At 40.4% G+C, this 19,385-nt stretch overlaps 1 protein-coding gene across 1 annotated transcript in view; it reads left to right on the top strand.

Moving 5' to 3' along the window:
- Window positions 1–17,595, top strand: part of LOC145417854 (uncharacterized) — a 121,919-nt gene extending 104,324 nt beyond the window's left edge. Inside the window, exons 15-17 of the mRNA XM_080286477.1 lie at window positions 4,803–4,890; window positions 6,554–6,751; window positions 12,520–17,595. Of these exons, the coding sequence (XP_080142603.1) occupies window positions 4,803–4,890; window positions 6,554–6,751; window positions 12,520–16,641 (4,408 nt within the window). The 3' untranslated portion in view covers window positions 16,642–17,595. The remainder of the gene's footprint in view (window positions 1–4,802; window positions 4,891–6,553; window positions 6,752–12,519) is intronic.
- The last annotated feature ends 1,790 nt before the right edge of the window (window positions 17,596–19,385 follow it).

The following is a 19,385-nucleotide window of genomic DNA, read 5'->3' on the forward strand; positions in this document are numbered from 1 at the left end:
ACACCTGACATTACACTTGCGTATTGTTTTAAAAGTTATTCCTTATTTTGATATAAAAGGTTGATTCTTGTGACTGCATAAATAGTACTGGCGATTTACATTCGTGGGCATACGTGTTTCTTAAACCCATTAAGCTCTGGGATGTCTTTTAATTTTTATCCTTGCCATTCCTGATGACTATTCAGTTTGTAACTGTGAGGATTAGATATAGCCTTAATAAATTCCTTCAGCATTTGAGACCTCACCAAAGTTGAATAAAACCACCTAGTAGCAGCAGGAATAGCCTAAAATGGATGTCATCCTGATTACTTGGGTTATATTCTTGAGAAAAGGAATCATACTTTGAAGTTGAAGATTCTGTATGCTTAATAGCATAAGTAAACATGCAGTTAATCTTTTTCTTGTGTCCTAGGGTACCAGTGCATAGGTAATCCTAGTTTGTGGTAGGTTGTTGAAGATTGTTAATAAGCACAGGATAATACTTCATAAGTTCCACAAGAGATATCCCATTTTTATATCTTTCCTGAACTAATAGTCACTTGTAGTTTGCTTAGAGCATAGCACCATGTTAGTGTAGTATGGTAGTAGTTTGCCTAGAGCATACCACCATGTTGGCATAGTATGGTATAGGAGGAGAATATTTTTTTATCCATATTTTTTTATTTTAATTTTTATTGTTATTTTCTCAAGTATTGGTAGTTATGGAAAGTGAGGCGTGTAATTCACTGCACTGTATTGTAGGCTAGGTAATGTTTCCTCAGTGAGAGATGATTTAGTGCTGTATAAATCAGTGATGTGTGTCAGTTTACATAAGTCAGGCCTGCCACCTCTGTGTGTGACCCGTGCCTCAACATTGCATGATCTTTAGGGGGCACCAAACTTGGTTGATGAGGTAGCACTGAATGTCACTTGTTTCCTGCTTCTCACGTTTGTTTTGGCTACCTGCAAGTCCCCATGTAGTCGCACCCTCTTATTTTCTTTGTTGGTTTTGTAACTGTAAGCAGAATTGTAAATTGGATGTAGGTTAAATTCTTTGCAAACCACCAGACATTCTCTCTGCTGTAATATACACTTGTTAATCTGATGTAATATTGTATTTGGTTACTACTGTAATTTGTAAATGCTTGGTTAAACTTAATAATGCAATTTTAGCCTAGTACAGTCTGGTCTCACTGTATGATAGGGTTGCAACAAGTGAAAACTAATCATATAGTGATTTATTGTACAGTATAGTGAGGTTGATAGAACAGGGGTGTAGTGGGGTAAGGGAGAGTGCCCTTGACTGAAACCTTAAATGTAAAAAGCCTTATCATTTTGTGCTTGCCCTTGGCACACCTCAGTAGCACTGTGCTTTTCACTTGGGGTAACATGCATGCCAGAAATGATTTCCAAGTCAAGTTTCAGTATTTAATGCAAAAAAGTTATCACTTCATAACTTCACTTAATAATGCACATTGTACTGTTTGTACATTTGCACAGTTATTTGGTGATAGCAGTAGCGATTCAGTGGCCTTTCATGCACAGTATGGAACAAAAGGCAGATGATTATAGCGAATTTAAACACAGGACAACCATGTTGGCTCAGACAGCTGACCATCATTTTGCATTTCTCACCATGTCCGCACAAAATTCTCGGAGGTGGTCCTCTTGCTTTATCAAAGTCACGACCAGTTTGTTTATCATTGTTCCAGAAAAGGGTATAACTCTGAAATTTGTTGTAGTGATTTGTCACATAGGGAACAGTCATGTAACAAGACCGTCACTTTAATATTTTTAGTGTGCTTTGCCACCCTTTACGGGATTATGGCATCTGGCAATAGATAGAGAGATAGATTTATCTCATGTACTTTAAAAGAGAAGTTTATATCACAAATAATTTTGGAGCAGTGTTGGATTGCCCGAGTTATGTACTTAATGTCTTATTTAAAAATTGTATTGCTTAAATGTCAAGGCATTGTGCACTAGGAATTTTGTCGTAAAATAGGTGGTTTGTGCACATTAACCTGTGGATTGCGAGTCACATCTCAGGCTGGGAAGTGTCATGTTGCAAGCCACAGCTCAGGCTGTGCTAACCGTCCAATGGCCGTGCATCACTGCTAAGTACTCTATCCCAATGCAAACTTGCGCATGGTGCTACGGAAAGTCGGAGAGAGAGAGAGAGAGAGAGAGATTTTTTTTTTTTCCCGCCAGATGATGCCCTGGATGTTTATATTCAAGTTTATAATAAACAAAAACTTTTTTTTTTTTTTTTTTAATGTTTTCACTACACCCCTACGCAAACTTACGCATGGTGCTACGCAGAGACTTTTTTTTTTTTTTTTACCAGATGATGCCCTGGATGTGTATCTTCAAGTTTATAGTAAACAAAAACAAACTAACAAAACGTTTCCATTTTTTGCACACCACGGGGTGGGATAAAAAAAAAGAAGATAATTGCGCAATCCATGGGTTAAAGGAATGTCCCGATTTTTTTTTTCTCAATAATTAAAACATTGAAGTTGCCAGTTATTTATCCTGCAGTCTTTAAAGAACCAGCCTTAACTGATTGCGAGCAACAGCAATGGAATTTACAAACCTGGTAAAAACAAACATAGTATCAACACGAGTTATTGTGAATGGTTTGTCTGAAGGGTCTTCATTCAAGAATATGGTTATTGGTGTAAAGCATCAGTGTGGTTATGCATTATATCAAGCCATACATCAGTGAAATTATTTCATGCACTGTATGAGTACGTTATTGCTTATTTGCATTAATGAGCAGTAAATGTGATATGGGAGAAGCTGAAGATGCTGTACAGTGGAATTACTCTGAAGATTTGTGCTTGAAAGAGAGAGAGAGAGATGCATGTGAAGTGAAAAAGTGAATAACATTTCAGTGTGTGATATGTGTGGAGTGATTAGTTGAAGACTTCATCATTTACAGTATTACAATACGGTAATTAATGTAGAACTGTAGTATTTATTCTTACCATAAGATTCCTGTCACAGAGCAGTATGATTATCACCCAGTAACACTGCTGGGCCTTAGAATGAAGGCATTGGAAAATAATGTAAATAAATGCGCTGATATCCACAGGGAAATGAGGAAACATTAAATGTTGTGAAGGCGTTCGTATTCACATCATCAGGGGAGAACCAAGTTCTATGAGTATTTAAATAAGTACTGTAGTTAGCTAATATAAAGACAGATACTAATTAGTGTGCATTTAGTAGAATAGTAGGCACAGATAGATCAGTGGATCTATACTCCGTTTTTTTTATCGAGGTGAAGATGAACTTGACAGATTGGTGATTATTGGCTGAATGCAACATTACTTCATAATCTAGCATTATTAACTGACAACAAATATCTGAGAGGGAAATTTGGGTTAGTAAATATTTTTTGGACATGTTGCATTCAGCCAGTCATCATCAACCTGTCAAGTGCATCTTCGCCTCAGTAAAAAAAATGGAGTATAGTTTAGTTGACTTATAATTACAGTAATAGGAACCAGCTGGAGATTTGGCAGTGGAGGAAAGTCATCCCTTCCAATATGAGTGGTTGCAGTAGGGTATCATTTATTTATTTTTTCGTCTTGGTATATACAAGAATTTCATTCAGTATGTTTCAAACGTAATTATCAAAGGGGAAGGCGAACTCCTAATTTTCACTTGGAACACCTGTGATTATTAGATGTGATCAGCCTGCATCCCACATTACAGGGTATAATTAACAGTGATATACACAAACCAAGCTTGTTCTGCTTTCCTTAATTGTTTAAAAAATGATTGTCAGTTATTTTAGCCTTGCCTTTCATACTGCAATTTAAGGTTTTAAGCATACTGCTTTTATAAATGGACAGGACGACTTGACTTTCAGCACAGGTATATATGTTCCAAGAGTGTAGAGGAAAAGCTATGTGTTGGAACTCCCTAATCCCACATAATTGAGAAATTGGTTTAGGATGATCAGTGATGTTAAAAATTGTCCTAGCTTCAGATTATATCGTCTCTTTCATGATTATATGGATGAGAATTGTCTGAAGTAGGTAGAACACCATATTGAATATGGTCTGATCTTCAGCCAGACATAATTAATTCAGTTACTGTCATGCAGCATGTGGTATCATTTTCTCAATTTCTTTTAATGCCTTGATACATAGTGCATTTAAGTTTATATATATATATGATGTCCAGATGTCTGTTTAAAAATTGTTTTCCCTTCATCATTCAAGGTAACATACATATAACAGTGAAATTACTGAGTAGTGCAATAATAGTGTTTTGTCACCCAAAATGAAAAAAAGAAAAAGTTTCAGGCAAAGTTTTGTATTGACCTCTGAATGACAAACAGGGAATTAAAGTAGACTTGTATTTTGTTGTTATTGTTGACAATGTACTAGGTAATTAATTTGCTTGTGGAAGCAAAGATAGATCTTAACAATATAAATAGCCATCAATTTTCATGGCAGTTCATAGTTCTTGCTTGTCCATATGTATTTGAACTTGCTGACATTGGTGCGTGCCAGGACCCAGATTCGTGTTGGCGTAGGAGACTCCCATCATGTCTTCCAAAGTGGTTTATTTTGCATATTATACCTTTCTCTTCTCTTGTATGTTGTTTGCAGTATGAACATAGATTGCATAAACTACGTAAGAGAGAATTTTAAAGTGACATGTGCAGAAATAAACTGGTAAGGAAGGGAGACACCTGAACTGATGAGAATACGAGCCCTGGTGCCAGTCACGTGGTAGTTCAGTTTGTGTTGATGTGATGTGTGTGAAGGACGAAGTAGTCTAATACCTCTCCTCCCCACTGCTAGCATGGACACTGGGGGTGACCTGGAAATGCCTCATCTTGAGCCCATGGTTAACATAGAGAAGCCACTCGAGGCTCCACATTCGCACCAGGTGAGCTACCGTATCCTCCTACCTACTGCAGGCTCTAACACTTACAGTTATAGGCTTTATATTGTGTCATGGCAGTGTTTTAGTGACATGAGGATAGAGTTGGATTTACAATATAATAGTAGCTGGCTGTTGAAGATTGGTTTGTAGAGTATAATTAAAGCTACAGAGTGCCTTTTTCTTCCTATAGCACATGTGCTGGAACTAACAAGAAAGCTTTAGTAACCATGATCAATACCGCATGTGGGTTAAATTGTTTTAATGCTATTGTTACCAATAGTTTTAGTGGTACGTGGTTAATAATCTGGAATTACATATAAATTTTAGATTAATATGTTTTTAATACATATGTGTGTTATCTGCGCTACTGGTATTTTTCATGTAACCATGAGTAGTGTTAAGTTGAAGTGAAAGTTGGTACAGTACTCATTTTGAAATGATATGGATGGTATTACCCATTTGATACGTGATACCTAAGTCAATGCATGTCTCTGCATCAGCATGTGTTATCATAGAAAAAGTATCTTAAGTTGTGTATGAAGTCAGTGTTTGGAACAGAACTTTTGTATTAATGGAAGAATGCAGGTTTTGATTACATTTGAACTGAGATATCTGATAACTGTACTGTACATGGTACAGTATCAGTAATTTATTTCCAAGACTGTAGTTTTCCTATCCTGTGGTTGCAAGCTTGACTGCATCTCCTTCTGCTGCTTGTTTCTCACAAAATCATGTAATTTAATTTTCCTCATACTTGCAGTTCAGCATACTTTCACATTCATTATTTGCTGATGCTCTTCTATTTTTGATGAAGGGCATTGTGTGAATCAGCTCATCAGCTGTCTTAATTTCAATAGTGCTATTATGCACAGTAATGTAACTGATAATGAGGTGTGCTGTTATCACACTTGTGAGAAGGTTGGTGTTCAGTTAAAATGTTGCGTTTTGATATAGTGGTTATCCAGGCAACTTTGTTCAGCTTGTGTGTGTACTATATGACAGGTACTCTCAAAAATTTTCAGCTCTGATATCTTAATGGATGACAGAACTAAATATTTTTCAGTTTTAAACAGATGAACTTGTAACTGGAATGAGAAAAACTTGGCTGATGATTAATATAAAGCAGCATTAAATATACATTTCACTCAAGATATTCCATTAGTTATAAAGTAATTAGTGGCAGTATTTGTGTATAACAAGCAATGTACAAGAAGACTTATACTGTAATTAATAAACAAAACCTTACTGCAGTTGAGCAGTGGCCTCACTCACCCTAAAGTAGATAACTAGCACTTCTCATATCTTTGGAAATAATTTTGAATACAGTATTTATAAATGTTTCTGTGCTATGTCCAGCTTTTGTGATGTCAAATTTATGTGCAGTAATATACTTTTAGACCTGTGCACATACACCATACAGTATACAGATTCTGCTTGAAGAGTATGTTGTTATAGGCGTGTGTGGAGAATACTAGTTTGGCAGATACCCCCCCATCCCCCCAAAAAATGTTTGAACGTACAGTAATACAGTTATTGCAAATAAAGTTGTTGGAGCGTAGAAATAGAAAATAGAGTGACACAAGGAAGGAAGGTACCTGGTGCTATGAAGGCCTTGATATGGAGTTGGAAAAACTCTGTAATTAAGTTAGTTTACCTTGTATTACAGTCAAGTAGTGATAAGGCTGCAGATGAAGAGGCAGGAGAGAGTAAGGACTCAGACCCAGAGGATCGGGCTGGGGATAGTGATGCAGCACTCAGGAAGCGAGGGTGGCCAAAGGGTGTGCCAAGAGGCCCCAAGAGCATGGGGCGGGGGCGCAACAAAGGACCCGCCCGAACCATGCCACGCAGCCGCAGCAAACCAAAGGTAAGAGGCAGCAGTGTTGTCTTGCCTGACTGTAGTGTTTAGGACTGTTGTAGTTGCATGCGTGTGTGTGTGCGCGCGCGCGTGTGTTGTAGTGCATGTGAGGCCCGCACCATGAAACCATAGAGGTGACCTTAGTACTTCATGTTGGATGCAGGCACTGGGTACAGATTGTCTTAGGAATGTTTACATGATAATACTTGTATTAAATAATGATGTTTGCAGGCAGAACAGTCCTTTAAACTTAATACATACATCTGAGTGAGGGTTAAGGAATTCTAGATACTAAGCATACTCGTTTGTTTTTGTAGTAGCATAACTTCATAGTCGTGTAAGATTTATAAGTAGTTTTAAGCGATTGTTTAATTGAAATAAACCAGAACATTACTTTACAAAGAAACATTTTGAACCAGCCCAACTTTATATAAGGTGTATTTCAGAAGGACATACACAAAGTTCCACAGATATTTTCTTTTCACTCTGAATTAACCTAAAATTATCCTTTGTACATCATGAATGTTTGATTTATAACGATAGATTAACACTAGAATATAATGCTAGTCAAGAAGAAATGCTGTGGAAAAGATATAAAACCATAGCATTATCTTTTTCTGCCCCAGAGCTGCATGAAATAACCTGCAAAAAGACAAATATCTGGGCCACATTAAATTGAAAGGCCATAGTATGTGTCATTACTTAGGATGGAGTTTATCTCATGAGGATAAGAGGTGCCTAGTTAACCCCTTTAATCCAGTGATTAATAGCATATCATTGCTACTGCCAGATGGGATAATTGAGCTTAGGAGAGGCATTATAACTGGAGGGATAAGATACAGCCATTATTAATCCCTTCACTACCAGGGCACTTTATTTTAACTGAATAAACTTGTCTGGAGTAAGCAAGACTAAATTGCAGTTACATTGCCAAATTGAAGGGGTAAACAGAAGAAGTCATCTGGTGGTAACTAGAAAGAAATGTGATAAATATGTTTTATGCTGTAACGTTGTGTTGCAGAGCTTGTGATTGTTCTGAAGGCTGCCATTGAGACTTCACCCATAAATTTATCTCAATTTCCCAACTGACTTATTAGTGAAATATGCCTCTTTCCTCATGTATACTGTATATCATCATCATCATCATCATCATCAGCCGTTTGAGTGTCCACTGCAGGACTGGCCTATCCTGACCAAAGTGGGGACGATACAGCCTATGTATGTCTACCAAGTGGCTTAGACTGTCTGGTAGAGATTGTATGTAGGGTGAGAAGTGCTTGTAAGTGTAATTGTAGTGTTGGAGTTGCTTTGGATGTGTGTGTGTAGTCTGTGAACGAAGTGTAACAGCCTGCGCATGCTGACTGGGTGCAAGCATACTTTATAGTGTGTGACACTGGTCCAACCACAGCACCCCTTATGTCCTCCAAAGCAGTACTTGGTTGGAAGAACGCTTCCAAAGTTTAATACCCTGGTGGGGCGCGAACCCTTGTTCTTCAGTGTACGAAAACGCACCCTTTACCACTGTACCACAGAGACTTCATACAGTGTATACGTATAGAGAGAGAGAGAAACATAACATATATATATATATATATATATATATATCCATCCATCCATCCATCCATCCATCCATTATCCAATCCTACATTGCCCAATGAGGAGCGTAGGAGCCCAGGGCTGGGCAGTTGGTCCCAGCATTTAAGATGAGAGTGACCAGCCTCACTCATCCCTGAGTGGCATTACGTGAGCAATAAACCCCAACCATCCCTTGGATATAAACCTTCACTGGCTCAATCCGATTGGAGTGCAATAATTACCCACTAAACCACCAGGCGCCAAAATTTGGTTATATGGTTACCACCCAGCATAGTAAATGGTTTCCTGGTGTTCAGGAAACCATTGGCTTGTCACTCAGTGTAGAGTCACCCACAGGCAGAAGGAAGAGGAAAGAATGAAGGAAAGACAGAAGAGGGAGTGTAAAGTCACCCGTAGGCAGAAGGACAAGGAAAGAATGACGGAGAGAAAGACAGAAGAGGATGGAAGGAAAGAAGGATGGAGGTGTCTGCCCTTTCCTCTCCTCCATCCTTCTTTCCTTCCATCCTCTTCTGTCTTTCTTTCCATCATTCTTTCCTTGTCCTTCTGCCTACGGGTGACTTTACACTCCCTCTTCTGTGTAAAGAGGGAGTGATCTATCTATCTATCTATATACCTAGGCTGCTTCCCCCAAGGAAAGGGAGGTAGCTTGGATGATGGATATATATATATATATATATATTATATTTCTCTCTCTCTCTCTCTCTCTCTCTCTGACCCATACTGATAGAAGCAGTCTCCATTAACTCATTTATTTTTTTTATTCTAATGATAGCTTAAGAAAAACCCTCACACCAAAGGTGCTAGGTTCTTGCATTGCATATATTATGTTTCCATACCTTATTGTAAAAAGTCAGGGATATCATAACTTTTCCATAGTTCAGAAGGTGTCCAGAACTAAGCCAAATCATCTGGAGGTAGCGGGAATAGAATAAAATGTATTTGTCTGAATAAAAGAAGTCCAAGTTTATGTAATAAAGGTACATTTGTCATTTGTGCAAGTTGTCCTGTGGGTAATAGTTCTGTGCTGGGCCAATATCTTTCAGTGGCAAAGAAAGTAAATTGTTTGGCAGTAACTAGAATGACATACCTCAATCCCATCACTCTGGTTATGTATCTTTTAATTTTCTGGCTGTCCGAGGGAAGCATGTAGAGTTAATGAAGAGATAGATAAATATGGAAGCTTGGGAGTGCTGTGCCATTGAGATGGATGTACTGAAAAATGTTACAAGAAGTACCCTGAGATGTTTTGGTCATGTGGAGAGTGAGTGAGTGATTGAGTAGAACATACTGTATGTGAGGTGGAGGGGAAGACTGAGGGATGGAGAGGAGAGGTGCATGAATGGGTGTTGTGTGCATTGGAAGGGCAGCCTGATAGAGGACAGGTGACATGGAGATGATTTACTCTTAGCCAACCCTTCTGTGATTACAGCAGATGATTATGTTTACTTTAGGAGAGGCCTTTCAAACTGGAGGGGTTGGTTATGTTCTTAACTAACCCCTTCACCTTTGGAGATCACTCCAAATTTGAGTAAAAATCATCTGTTGGTAGTATGAATGAGGTCAATGTATCAGCAGATTGAGAGGGTTGAATGGTGTCCTGTATTGTCACTCTGCCATCTGTTGTAATATGTTGGGATGTGTTAATACATTACACCATTCCCCATACAGCTGGTACTTTACATTGAGGGAAACTGGCAATTCAGCTATATTTACCATTAGAACATTATTAGATAGGTATTTCATAAATTTTTGTGGACTTAGTAGCAACAAAGAATGTTATTGACAGAAGAATTGTTCAGTCATGACAAAGCTCATATGTGAATGATTGTAATTTTTCTATACAAGCAACATCCTAAAAAAATTTGTTTCATCTTTTATTTTATATACAGGCAACATCCTAAAAAAATTGGTTTTATCTTTTATTATTTAATAGTATTTTTAAGATCATTTGTGAAGTTTTTCTTGCAGAACTCATTGGTCAAAGTAGTTGTATAGTCAAGTTGCCTAATTTGTTTTGCAGCGTGACAGTTGCAGTTGTTCCACATTTCCACATTTGATGTTATCATGTGCCATGTACTTTAGCTGATTTTACAGTGAATGGAGAGAGACAGGAATTAGTGAGAGAGTTTAAATATCTGGGCACAGTGATAGGAAAAAAAAAAATATGCAAAGGAAATGGAAGTAGAGTGACAAAAGGAAGGAGGGTAGCTGGTGCTATGAAGGCCTTGATAAGAAACAGAGACTTGCGTGTTGCAGCTTCGCAAGGCTTACATGAGGGAGTGTTTGTGCCAACCTTAACATATGGATGTGAGACTATGGTGTGGCATGAAAATGAAAAGTCAGGAGTGAGAGCAGTGGAGATGGGACTGCTGAGGAATGTATGTGAAGTACAGAGAGTGGATAGGATACGAAATAAAGTTATTCATGAAAGATGCGGCGTGAGGAAGTCTGTGGACACCAGAATCGAAGAGTGTACTGAGATGGTGTGGTTGTGTGGAGAGAATGGATAACAATAGTCGTGAAAACGGTATATGAGAGCGAATTTGAAGGAGGGAGGAGGCGAGGTAGGCCAAGGAGAACATTGAGAGATATGGTGGATGAGTGTGTGAGGAAGAGAATATGCAAGTTGGTGAGGCTGGGGTACTGATAAGAGACCGAGCTAGCTGGATGAATGTTGTGAGAAGAAGTGCATGATTAGGGATTCGGCATCCGTTTCTAATGTGACAGCATTCGGATTGACTCTATTGGACATGTCTATGTGAAGCTACAGAGTGTGGTGAAAGTTTTTGGCATATCAGATAGAGCCAGGATTTTAGGGGCTTGAATGATGAGTGAATGGAAGCTTGGCCCATTGGAGTGGGCAAACTTGGGCTGTGTGGACATTGCTACTCCTCACCCTGCCCTAGGGTGAGAAAGGAGGTCCGGATGATGATGATGACGATGAGAGATTATATATATATATATATATATATATATATATATATATATATATATACTGGATGTATATATATATATATATATATATATATATATAGTAAGAGAGAGAGAGAGATATATTGTCTCCATGGTTGTTCAGTTTGTATATGGATGGGGTTATAAAAGAGATACTGTAAAAGGTAGGGCAGTGGATGTTGAAGAAGTGTTAATGAGAGAGGGCAGCGTTTGGAAACGTCCTATACTGTTGTTTGCAGATGGTACTGTATTGTTAAGTGAAGACTAAGGGGAACTGCAAGGCTTGGCGAATGAGTTGGGAGTGTGTGTGAGAAACGGAATCTATAGGTGAATGTAGGGAAGAGTAAAGTTATGGTCTTTGAGAGAAATGAAGTCACTGAATGTACAGTGAGGTTGGATGATGAGGAAATGGAAAATGTGAGTGCGTTTAAGTACGTGGGTAGTGTGATGAGTAAGGATGGAAGTTTGGAAGGTGAAGTGCATGAACGTGTACAACAAGGAAGAAAGGTTGCTGGTTCATTGAAAGCACTGATACGAAATAGGGAAGTGAGTGTGGAAGTAAAAAAGTTGCTGCACAGTAGTATTGTGATACTAACTCTAACATATGGAAGTGAAGCTTGGACCTTGTTGGAAGGACACAAGTTGAGAGTGGGGGCTGTGGAATTGAGTTATTTGAAAGGAGCATGTGGAGTTACATGGAGAGACAGACTGACAAATGAGGAAATGATGGAACATTGTGTGTTGATGTGGATGTGATAGAAAGCATTAGACTGACAAATGAAAAAATGGAGAAGCATTGTGGTGTGGATGTGACAGAAAGGATTAGGAGAAATACATTGAAGTGGTTCGGCCATGTGGAGAGGATGGAGAGTGAGAAACTAACGAGAGGAGTGTATGTGAGTGAGGTGGAGGGGGGGAGAGAGAGGGGGATGCCAAGGATGGGATAGAGGGATGGAGTGGAGAGGTATATGAGAGGGGTGTGTGAGCTGGGAGCCTGGCAGTGAAATGGAGGGGGACAGGACAAAATGGAGGAGTTTCGTTTGTTGCCATCCCTTACTGGATTGAGGCATCTGGCAATACATACATATATATATATATATATAGTATTTTTATGATATATTATTTAACTTATGTACATAATTTATATATCCTAAGCTATAAAGCTGTGTAAAAATAAATTGGGCGTACTCAAGAATTTAGAACTAATAATATGCTGTTTCTTGTTGCAGTACAAGGGGGACCAGAAATCTTCTGAGATGGATGCTGGTGACATGCAAGAGAGTCTGTCTGAGGATGCTGAGCTGAGGGCACACCTAATGGAGGAGGAGGAGGAGGAGGAGGAGGAGGCAGAAGAGGCAGAGAGGCAACCAGAAGGGGAGGAAGAGGAAGAAGAAACAAGAAGGCAGCCTGAGGAAGAAGAAATAGAAATGCAGGTGGATGTTGAAGAAAAGCAAGTGCAGAAAAAACCAAAGGATGATGATGAAGAGGAGGCATCTTCAACTAAGGATAAAGAGACACACGAGATGGTAAAGCTCCGGGTGGAGGAGGAACCCTATGTGGAAAAGGAGCTGGGAATGGAGGAGAGTGTTATGGTGTTCCCAAAGACTCGGCCACATGCTCAGGAAGAGACAGAGACTGATGAGATGGAAACAGATAAACCAGAGTCTCCCAGTACACAGGCAGTACCCTCAGAAGCTTCTATGATGGAGACCGATGACTTGGAGATCTCCAAGGTAGGAGCACCTATTGAAGAAGCAACCAAAAATGAGAAGTCCAAGGAAGAGGAGGCCAAGGAAGAAGCAGAGACAGAGGTGTGGGTGGAGCGTGAAAATTGGTCCCATGGGAAGAAGGTTGAGTCTTGGCCAGTGACAGAGTGTGAAGAACACAGCCTAGAGCTAGGCAGGCAAAACACATCACTGTCTGCTCAAGACTACAAGGACATGCTTGCCAAAGATCAGAATAAATGCCAAATAGAAGAGGATGGAGATGAATTTGATGAGCAGGAAGAGAAACGGGAAGAGGATTTGCAGGATGATGGTTTTAGTTCATTAAAAAACACCGAGATGAAAAATTCTGAAGACACTAGTGATACTACAGCAACAGAAAGCAGTTTAATAAACTCTATATGTGAGGGTGATGCTGCCAAAGATTGTAGTACTGCACAAACTGTGGACAGTAAATGCATAGATGTTAATTTAAAAAGTGAATCTTCAAAGCAGGATGATATGGAATTAGAAAAGGAGAATCATGATCCTGCCAAGGAGGTGCTGTTGGATAAAGACTCAGTTGTGCACAGTGAACATGAACTTAGTGAAGCAGACAAGGCTGTGGCCAGTATAATGAATGGTTCTAGTGGAGATGATCCAGACAGTGACTGCTTAGAACATGAACCTTATAGTAGTCCTCCACCTGTGGAGGAAGTGCATGAAACTGTTGAGTGCAAAGTGGGGGATGGCAGAGTTGATGAAGCATATCAGGAAGAAGTTACAAAAGCAGTGGAAAGCATATGGGGAGGAACAGAACGAGACTCCTCGTTAGTAGAAGATCCCCGACCTGAGAGTATAGAGGAACCTAAGACCCTTAGCCCTAATCTCACACCCCTACCTGTTTCCCCACTCCCACCTCCCTGTTCTCCAGCTCCTCCTGTCCCCTCAGTTAAGTCTGAGGGGGACCTCTTGCCCCAGAGTCCCACCACCTCGGTGGACCACTCAAGATCTCCAGCATCTTCAGTTCCTCCCTCTCCCATTCCCAGTTCTCCCCCTCCTGCTCCAGCCCCGCCATCTCCTACATCACCTTCTGCTACCTCACCCTCTCCAGTGCCATCGCTCCTTCCCTCAGACTCACCACTAGAGCCCCCCCCTGCCCCTGCACCAGTCACCCCTACTTCACCACAATCATTAGGTTCCCCATCCTGTCCTTCACCTTCCTCCATAGGGTCACCTGCTTCACTCCACTCTCCATCACCACCCATCTCAGAGATTCCAGTTGAACAAATGAGACCAGCCTCCCCTCCACCATTGGGTCTCTCTCCTCATCCTGTTGCCATGGATGATAGTCAGTCATCATGTCACTTGCCCATTGTTGGTGAACCTGTATCTGTAGCTGAACCTCCTATGTTATCCTCAGTATCTAGTCATCACAGCCAGGATGTACAGGATAGCAGAGATCAGAATCGGTCTCCAATAGAAGACATAGAGACTCAGCAACAACATTCAGAGAGTCATCAAGAACAAGTGAATGAGCGCTCTCATAAGGAGAGTAGTGTAACAGAGACACAGGTACAAACTGAGGTGACTGGGCTTGCAGATGCTCACACAGACTGTGGCCATCAGGAAGACAGCGCACCCTCCCATATAGAACCATCGTATGAAGCTGTTGATGCAACCAAGATTGACAACCATGCTCCAGACCAAGAGGCAGCATGCACACATGACCTCACCTTAGAAGTTGGAGATGCATCAAAAGTTGTCAATTCGTCAGCAGGGAGCACTCCACCTTCTTCATGTGGTTCCACCAACACCACCTCTGTCATCACTAGACAAGCACCCACCCCAACCCCACCTCACCAGCAAGAAGTTGGCAGTATGGGGGTGTATACACCTGACTCCACCACAAATTCTGTCCACTCTATGCACGGGTATTCACAAGGGGACTTTGATGTATCACAACTTGGGATTGAGTCTCCAACATCAATATCAAGTAATGAAATGGCACATTCAGTGGAGGCACCTCAACAAGCATCCACACCACAGAGTTATAGTGACTGTTCCCAGCTACCCAGCCAACAGGTTCAGCCTCCAACACCTACACATGTGCAGCCCACCACTCCTACACATGTCCAGCCCACCACTCCAACCCACACGCAACCCACCACTCCAACACCTCCACACATAACCAGAACCACACCTACACCCACTCCAGTGTTACCACAGCCAATACCACAGACACAGCCACATCCACAACCTCAGCCACAGCCACAGCCCCAGTCACATCCTCATCCCCATCCTCAAGCAATAATTACTCAAACTGTCACACATTCTGGTCCAACTATTGGAATTGTAACATTACCTCATAGTCATCCACACCAAGCTCCTACCAAGCATCAGCCTCCCAAACAGCGACATATCCAACCAAAGCCACCTGCTCAACCCCAGACTCAGGCAGTGTCAAGTGCGTCTCGGCCACCTTCCAATCTTAGCACACAGTTGTCCCCTCCCGTTGCTGCAATGCACGTGTCTGGTCAGGCTCATGTCATGACACAGCGAATGGTTGCCTCCTCACCTCATCCTTCTTCTGGTCTGGGTCAGCATCATCCAATGACTTATCACCCACATGGTGCACACACTCCACATCCACCTCGCACTCCACATGTTCCTCACTCACATTCACAAATGCAAAACTTTGGTCACCCCCCTAACTATATGGTGGGACCACATCAACAAATAATGGGGCATCATAGTTCAATGATCAGCCAAGGTTACCTACCACAACCCTCAGTGACCACCTATGCTCAGGCGCACACTCCTGCTCCTTCATCCTCTTACATGCCCACAGTCATTCAGTCGCGTATGGGAGGACCAGCTGGCCCACAGCAAGCGACGGGGCATAGTAGCTCCTCTGGTTCTTCATCCCAGCGTACAGGTCAAAACTCTTCTGCCTCATCTTCCCAGCGTGCCTCCCATCCTCCCAGTGCCCCAGCAGTGTGTGGACCTTCGGGAACCAATTACTTCTTGAACTCCAGTCCTCCTGGGCCATCACCTACCCCAACTCCCATGGGTGCAGAACAGCATCATCCAGGTGGGGTGCAGGGTAATGCATCATCATGTAGTATAGCAAGATTACAGCAGCTCACGAATGGCTTAATGGACATTGTGCCACCACCTTGTGCAGGTGTGACTCCTCCCCCCTCACACACAGTAACTCCACCTCCTTCTCACACAGTCACGCCTCCACCCACGGCCACTGCAGCGGCGGCGGTGGCTGCTCAGCGCAACATGACTCCACCAATTTCCAACTTGCAATCCCAGATGCCGTTGTCATATAAATACAAGTCACACCAAGCCGCAACAGCAGCACAGATGTCCTCCAATATGATGGCCCCAACCATTATGGGGTACCAAGTAAATGGCTACCGCATGCCGGGCCAACCGGGGGCCATGTCGGCCCTCAACACATCGTACCTGACCAACCCTTCGTTCATGAACCAGCAGCTGCCCATGCAGATGATGAATATGCATCCTCAAGCAGCGGGGCAGTACCAGGATCCCCGCTCTCAACCCCAGAATGCCGCCATGTACCCACCATACTCCTACATGCCACCTCTACAACTGAATGGCACCATGCGTCGATAGTCCCAGTGTTATAATCTCAGTACAGTATTTTTATTATGGTGCTTGTTTGTGACTAGCAGGTGTCAGCACTATGCAGAGTTGGTGTTGATTGTGCTGACACGTAGTGAAAAATGTATCATTGATCAATATGCAAACTAGGCAATATTTTGACTAGTAAACTATGGGTGTGTCAGGGTGTGATCACATGATATGACACAACATAGGTGTTACAGAACCCTGGCATATCTGTTAACTTGAAATACACAAAGATTTTTTTAGTGAAAATCTACCATATTTTTTGGGTCTGTTGTGAGAGATATATTTTAGATACTTATTTATGGTGTTTATACACGGTTTGAAGAAATGACGATATAATCAGTTCACTTCACTTGACAGCTAGAAAGTCGGGTGAATGACATAGACTCCACTGTGTTTTGGAGGCACCAAGTACATAATGTTACTGATGTTCTGAGTTCAGTTTAATGGACTCGGGGTAGAGCCTAATTTTCATCTAAGTACAAAGTGATCTTAAATAATGGACTGAACTGAAAAGTGTGCTTAATTGTTATAGAGCAGTGTTATCTAAGTTTATTTTAGTGAGGAGAAATCTTAGTCTTTTACGTTGTGATACTGAGCTTGGTGTGAGGCCAAAGTCAGCATAATGTTTTAGTGACAAACAGAAATGGTGGCATGTTGGACCCCCGTTTCCCCAGCAGATAATCATAATTTTGTGAATATTTATGTACAAGATGTCAGTCTAAGGTAAGTTGGCGTGGAACTGGTTGTAGCGACAGCAAAGTCATCTTTTGTGGTTAGTTTTTTTGTATCCAGCTGTAGAGGCTTTTTTGGTTTGTATTTATTGTAGCATAATGTCGACCTGTACAGAAAAGCAGGCATGGAGTTCTGTGATGCGGCTCTCCAATTGTGTCAGTTTATTTTGTGTACAGTAAGTCCTCGGTATATGTCATCGATGTGTTTCAGAGTACTGTTTTTTTTTAATAATAATAATAATAATAGTAATGATAATAATAAAAATGAAAATTGTACTGTATCATCATAATCATCATCATCATCATCATCATCATCATGACCTCCTTTCCCCATGTAAGGATGGGTGAGGCAAGGTCAAAAAAATAAGAAAGAAAGCATGATACAGGGAGAACTGTCAACAGCATGCCAGTAAAATGAACATGACAGTCATTCACTCATAGTTCAAAACCCCCAAATCCTGGCTCTACCTCACAGGGTTATCCGTGTGCACTTTTTTTTTTTTTTTTTTTTTTTTTTTTTTTTTTTTTTAACTACTATTACTATTATTATTTTTTATATTATTGTTATCATTGTTATTTTGCTCTTATTATTATTAATGTGCTTCTCATTACCCTCCAGATAGTCAGTCTGTCATCTACAGTATCAAGTACAGTACTATAAATTGGGGTAAATTGTTTTAAGTCAGCTTAATATTTTGCAGTGAAACCTGAGGAGGGAATTTTTCTGTGATTTTTGTGCACTTAAAATATATACAGTATATATATATTTAAAGAAAGAAAAAAAAAAAAAGGCAGCATATAACGAGGAATTACTGTATTATGGTCTTGTACCCAGTGTAGTTAGCATTCTCCTGTCTTTCATTGAAGCTTTTTTTTTTTTTTTTTTTTTTTTTTTTTTTAAATATTTCTCATTGGTATGAGAGCTTTATTTAGGATCATTCTTGTAAGTATATGACTTGCAGAATGTTTCATTATTATTTCATTGTTAAATCAAGAGCATTTGCCTGACCTTACTATTGTAAAAATTTCCTTTAGTCATATTTATCTTTGCAATATATGGTCAGTATCACCTCTTGAACATATTGATTTCGTTAGTATAAGTTAGGAATTCTGCTTTTGTGCACCAGTTAACCGCTTGAATTTGGTGATGTATTTTTATTTTTGTTATTTATTTATTTTTTTTTATTCTGGTACCTTCAGACAGTTTTACTGTATTTAAGAGTGACCTTTTGAACTGGAGAGGTTAAATGGAGCCTTCATATATCCCTTCATTACAAGTTGCTCACCAAACATGAATGAAATTGTCTGGAGGTAACAGGAATAAAGTGGAAAAAGACATTACCACAGTGAAGGGGTTAAGCACTGTTAATACCAGAATAAGTTCATACATGAATCTGTATTGAGTGTCCTTTGAGCCCCAAGATAAGCTGAAGTGTTAGGTCCGAAGCATTTCTGAAGTGTATGATTGGTGCCCTTTGGTTCCTCAAGGTATATAAATTGTTTTCCATGAACTGATATAGAGAGGAGAGGCTTTCATATCCTATTCCAGTGATACACTCCACATGTCATAGAAAACTGTATATTACTGTAAAAATAACTAGCCATCCAGGGCATTGTTTGGGCTGGGGACTTGAGAAGCAGCAGCAGCGTCGTCCAATGGAGGATCAACCAGTAGACTTGGGCAGCATCTTACTTGGTCATGATCATCCTTAGGATCTTGTAACTAAGCTGTACATTTTGCTTTTTAAAATGTTAAATAAAATTCTTTATTTAAATGTACCCTGCCTGTTTTGTTTCCTGAACCCAGTCATGGGAATATAAAATAAAGTATTCAGCTATAAAATTTCAATTTATTATTTGGTAGTTCAGACTGATACAGTTTCAGATTATGAATGAGAGTTTCTCCAGTCACAGGCACTCCCCACTTCACCATATTTGATGTTTGTAGGACAAACTACTTAAAATTGTTTAACCTGTGATGTATAGCTACTTGCT

Source organism: Coenobita brevimanus, chromosome 14 (genome assembly GCF_032717465.1).
Source record: "Coenobita brevimanus isolate Jiangsu-jjx chromosome 14, ASM3271746v2, whole genome shotgun sequence".
NCBI lineage: Eukaryota > Metazoa > Arthropoda > Malacostraca > Decapoda > Coenobitidae > Coenobita > Coenobita brevimanus.